A 6,000-nucleotide genomic window follows, 5' to 3' on the forward strand; every position below is an offset into this window, starting at 1 on the left:
TTTCTTGGCACAAACTAGGAAGTTATCCTTTTATACTTTTGATAGACTAACACCAACTAGGTAATTAACTTAGAATTTATATAACTGAGGGATTTTTTTTTTCTTTGTCCATGCCAATCTTGGTGATTTCTAAGCTGGTCAAAATGAAAAAAAAAAAAGAAAAAAGGTTTTATAAGTTCTAGTACAGGAAATTTACATGGAATAATTAGCTCAAATGGAGCCTCTAGGAGCCTGAGCTCCCAGGCTGGGGAGTGCTTGCCGAGGTCTCTGTGAATCCACTGTTGCATTTCATGGAACCCAAATAACTGTCAATTGTAAGAGGCACCATTACTTGATGTATCACAAGAAAAGAAATTTCCAGCTATAATTCTAAGATATCGTCAATTATAAGACATCTAATCTCAGAGATGTTAAAACGGGAGGGGAAAAATGCACTTTAGAATCAAGGAAATAGGGTAATTTCCATGAACAGTTGAGCCATGTGCTAGTATATTCTTTATCATTCATGGTTTAGGACTTAGCATTGTTGAAGAAACATGATTTTCAGCTCACAACCTTATGCTTTTTGGTCTTTGTTTTTGTTTGGCTTTTATTTCATTTTGTTTTAATGAAATGAGTGCAACAATGTTTGAGTGGGGGTGATTCTTCAAACAGATTTAAATTCCCATCTGGAGGTTTGGGACTCAAATGCAGAAATATCCTTTTTTCCCCTGCCGAGTCCTTTTTCTCTTTTCCTTCTCAGTTTCCCACCTTAATAAAATGCTACATTGTTATTTCTGGTGGGGAAAAAAAAAAGAGAAAAGGGAGAGAGGGAGGGAGGAAGGAAGGAAAGAAAAAGGCATTCTGACATAGATCTGAAAGCATTGCCCTTCAGGCCCTTTTCTTTGGGTTAGAATGAGTAGTTTATTGGCTTTGATGAGACAGCCCAAGGTGATGTCAACTTATGTAGTGTCTGGGATGGAACAGATGCTTTCTAAATCGTTGTGGCATCGAATCTTGGTGTCGAGGACTTTCTCTAAATGTGAGTGTGGCGCAAACACATTGTATTAGGTAATTCCTCATACCCAGAGGCTTACATCATTTCTACTTCTTATCCTAAATAATAAAATTCCATTTGAGGCTCTGTTGTATCATGCATCTAAAGAGAGAGGTGATCCATGTGTTTTGGCATATCACAACACGCACCGTGGTGGAAAACGCATGTCTCTGTTAACAGCAGGTATAGCATGAGCTGGAGTGAGAAGAAGAGGTAACTAGAGTAGGTCCCTATGTTACTGTTCTTGTCACAGTTGTCCAGTTCATCTCAGTTCACGTCCTAAAATGTGAGATTGGGACTCTGAACTTTTTATGGCACTAACTGAATGAATCATTAATTTATTGCTGTTGTCTGTGGCCTTTAGCAGATATGTGCCTGTTAGATGCATCCATGTTGTGTTTGTGTATCAAAATAGTGAGATGACTGTGTTAGTCTTCTCTTTTTTTTTTTTTTTCCTGCCATTAAAAAGCATGATTCAACTGGCCAGTTATTATGGCACAATGGTCCAGCTAATCTTAGTCACTCACATCATTGTAGATTCATAGTTCCTTCCCAGTAGAAAAGGCTCATATTTATGGATGGTGGATCAGGAGAACAAAGCACAAATATGCTGGAAATGTGGGGAACGTATATGTATCAGTATTCAAAAGCATTGCCTAATCAGATGAAAATAATTGCACTTCCCTCGCTGCTTTTATGTAATAGCCATATTTCACGTTACATTCTAGAAGGCTGGATATTCACTTCTTTAAATATAAAATAGGTTCAAATCTTTAGAGTCCTGAGTTTAGCCTTATCATGATGAAGGTAAGTAACATAATGATAGAATACCTTAACTGGGGTTAATGAAGAGGAAAATCTAAATAAAACATGTAATGCAATTTCAGCCATTTGAATCTTCTAATGAAAAGTAACATATCAAATGGGATAGGCTTTCGTTCAAAGTCCCAGCACTGAAAAGCACTTTTCAAGTTTATCCAGGTAGCATCCTCAGGGGTTTTATTTTCCACTCAGTGCAATTATTTCTGATGCTTCTTAGTAGTTATTGGGAAATTACCCAGAGTAATAATTCATGTTCAGTTCATCTTATTTGTCATTTATAATGACAGCATATTTTGTCACTGTAATTAAATGAAAGATAGCATTGAACTAGTTCTTTTTTTTTTTTTTTTTAATTTTATTTATTTGTTTATTTGATGGAGAGAGAGACAGCGAGAGAGAGAACACAGGCAGGGGGAGTGGTAGAGGGAGAAGCAGGCTCTCCGCCGATCAGGGAGCCCGATGCGGGGCTCGATCCCAGGACCCTGGGATCATGACCTGAGCCGAAGGCAGATGCTTAATGACTGAGCCACCCAGGCGCCCCTGAACTAGTTCTTAATCACATCCTTGTCTCTTTATTTTGGACGTACATTATAACATCGTAAGTTTCATTTTCATACCTAAATAAAAAAAATAATAGTATCATATTATTAAATGCAAATTTAAAAAAATTCTGAAAGTGAAATGTCATATACTGACCTCAGAGACTAGCTCTAGCAAGAGTCCTGTGTGATCACCAGTTCTGTCCTTGATACTCTTTTTAACAGGCCTTAGGAATTGCTATAACCTGGAAGCTTCATACTATTGATGATCGGATGGAGACCTTTTCTCCTTAGGGGGGGACTCACTGGCATTCAAATTTTTAGGCATGATGAAGGGTCTCTATATGTATTTGTCTTTAAATTTAGCTTATCTGGATAATTTTGCTTATTTTTATCTTACAGATCCCCTATGCAGCAAGCTTGATCAGGAAAGAAAAGCTTGGTGCCCATCTCAGCAAAAGCTAAAAGGTAAGCTTACCAGACGAAAGAGATTTTCCTGAACTCGGAATTCTTATTGCTCAGCCTTGTTCTTTATTTGGTGTATTCACAATAGCCCAAGGGATTAGTAAAGTTGCATCCCGTGTTTCAGCCGATATATGGATGAACTTTGTTATTCCCAGGCATGGGACTTCCTAAGTGAGTGGCCGTATGCATTTTATAGATTCCTTGGAAAATTCCTAAAACTAAGGAAATTCTCTACTCCTCTTCAGAAGCAATCTTCACTCGGTTTTGAGGTTTTCTGTTCTCTATGGTTCTCCCTGACACCCCGATTACTGCCCCTCCACACGAAAGTGGCATGTCAGCAATCACAGTTACTGTGCCTCATCTTCTCTGCCTCTCCTTTGCTTCTGAAAGTCTTCCCGAAATCTGGCTTCCAGGGAGCTACTGACAGACGGTGATGTGAACAATTGCAGGCAATGTGGACCTTTGAGAACATCCGCTGTAGGAAGAGTCATTCATTCTTTCCCTAAACCAATCATTGTTTCTCTAGAGCTGAAGCCAGGTTCAAGGCCACATCCCTGGCAATGATTTAAAAGACAAATCCTCTGGGCTCCTAAGGCAAGGAAGACAGTAAAAATTCAATAACTGTAGTCAGAACAGACCTAAACATTTCAAAAGCAACTTTTTGATTACATAGAAGACATATATAATTGTTAGAATAGAAGGGATATAAAAACTATGGCTTGTTGGTTCTGTAACAATACATTAGGTTGACCTAACAACTGGAATTGCTAAATCAGGAAAAAACTCAGATGTCAGAGGGAGCATTTGTAAGTGCTCATGGCCAACTAGGATTGTGGTCATTTATCAGTTTGACCTGTTCCCATCAGAATCATTCTTCCCAGGCCTTCCCTCTGGAACATGTTTTCAACTTAATAGAATTTATTGGCAAAAAGAATTCTGTACAACGGCGGCTTGTGGTTCCCTTTCTTTCTTTCACATCTCTCTCTGCATATCACAACCCTCCTCCATCTTTGTACAAATGACAATCCCACTTCTTGTCATCATCTTTATTAGTGATAATCTTCAGCATTTTTCTTAGATAATGATAATTATGTCACCCACATTTCATCAGGAGCTCAAAAATCTCCCCAGGATGGTCTCTCATTCATATGCGTTCCCTTAATTTTACACACAAGGAACTGAGGTATGGAGAAGAGAGATGTGATGTTTTAGGTCCATGTTGCAAAGCTAGGAAGAGATCCCAGGGCTCCTGACTTTAGATTCAGTGCCATCTTGCTCCTAATGCATGTACTTCCTGTCCTCTGTGAGTAGATGTTTCCGCAAGAGAGACAATCAAATAATAAGTCATTGTGTTTCCATCTCCATGAAGTCATACACAAGGGGCCTGTGAGTTGGCTCTGTTCCATATATGCAGGTATTCTTCTTAAGCCTGAAGTTGATGTTGGGCATTTCTTTTTCATTAGAGTAGACAGGTTTGTACCAGTTGTGTGAAATGAATAATTTTAGAACAGATTTCACTAAATCTTAACTCAGACTACGAAGGTAATCAAGGCAAGAATCACCCAAATAATCTCATAGGTATAATTTGAAAATATCAAAGTAATTTTCTTTCAAGTTAAAGAGAATATATTAGGATGTGTTCTTTTTAAGTAACATTTTTATGAAAGTATAACACACATTCATCAAAGTCCAGAAATCATCAAGTCATACAAGTCATGAAGTCAACAAATCAGAATTCAGTAGATTTTCACAAGAAGAACTCACTTAGGTTTCCAGCACCCAGACAGCCTCCCTGTACCCCTGCCCAGGTATTCCCCCACCCAACAAAGATCAGCTTCACCTGATTTTGAGCTTGAGTAAAGAACATTGTACAGAATGTTCTCTGGTATCTGGCTTCTTTTACTCCACGTTTATGAGATTTATCCATTAGAATGTAGTCTGATTTCCACTCAGGAACTTCAGTAAACTCTCTTTTTACTCCTTCTGATTCCCCAACTCATCTTGTCTCCTTAAAATGAACTGCTCTTGCACCTACAAAATGAAGACTCACTGCCCAGAAACCATGCCTCTGATGATGACATCGAGTACAGCTAGGTGGAAAAAAAAAAAAAAAAGATTGATTTGTGTTTAGTAAGTAATGCTTCCTTCATGCTGATTTTGTTTCCATCCTTGCAGACAACAGGGATTTCTCTAAGTAGACCCTGGTGCTTTCAGAAGATTAGTGGTTACTTAAATGCTGAGCTAAATCAGCCAAGCAGAGAATCACGACCATATTGTTAGAGGCAGTATTTGATTCTCAACATGCCAACCCTGCAAGGAATTGCCCCAAGAGAGATTACAAAATAAAAATCATTACACCAAGGGAGAGAGACAAATTCTGCCTTGCTGAGTGACCACAGGTTTCCAAATTAGGGACTGATGCATTAATGTCTTATGCAAGAGTGACCCTTAAGGTAGTGTGCTGTGTTCTTGCCACCCAGTGGATTCCAATATGACTATTAAGAGGAGGAAGCTTTTCAAAACCACAGGCAATCCACTTAATAAGCCGAACAAGTATTGCCACATATCACTGCTCTACAAATCTTTTTTGCCCTACATTAGGACAGAAGAAATTCCATGTTGAGTCGAATAAAGGTCCACCCAGACGAGGATACTAACTGTGTAATTCCATTAGAAGAGCCAAACTGTTGTTCTTAACAATACCAGACTTGAAATTTAGGCACATGCACTGCATGCACTTAGCTTTGCCTTGATAACTCCTTAAAGACCCATTACCCATGGATTTATCTAAACCTTTCTCCAACCTAGGCATAGTTCCCTTTGGGGCAATGAATTCTATTTGTTTAGCTACCAGCTGTGTTAAGTGTAGTTTGCTTTCTTTATTTTCAAACTACCTCCTAAAACAAGCCCTGGTAGATTAGCCATTGGACTACTTTGTATATTTGTTTCATTGTAAGCTCACAAGTACAATGGAAATGATTTGAAAAAAATATTTCAAAATGTTGTGTGTATTATCCTTGCATCTAAGACTGTTTTTAACCCCAGAGTTACTCCTGACAGTCTCTCTGTTTCTATGACCCATGTCTTGCTTAGATACCCAATGTAATCTTTGTGAAATCTATATTCCCAAAGAAGTGC

General features: G+C 38.5%; 1 protein-coding gene across 1 annotated transcript in view; it reads left to right on the plus strand.

Moving 5' to 3' along the window:
* Positions 1-2,862, plus strand: part of SKOR2 (SKI family transcriptional corepressor 2) — a 34,149-nt gene extending 31,287 nt beyond the window's left edge. The window contains exon 7 of the mRNA XM_021686344.1: positions 2,800-2,862. Within this exon, the coding sequence (XP_021542019.1) occupies positions 2,800-2,862 (63 nt within the window). The remainder of the gene's footprint in view (positions 1-2,799) is intronic.
* Positions 2,863-6,000: the final 3,138 nt, after the last annotated feature.

Source organism: Neomonachus schauinslandi, chromosome 14 (genome assembly GCF_002201575.2).
Source record: "Neomonachus schauinslandi chromosome 14, ASM220157v2, whole genome shotgun sequence".
In the NCBI taxonomy this organism is placed as follows: Eukaryota; Metazoa; Chordata; class Mammalia; order Carnivora; family Phocidae; genus Neomonachus; species Neomonachus schauinslandi.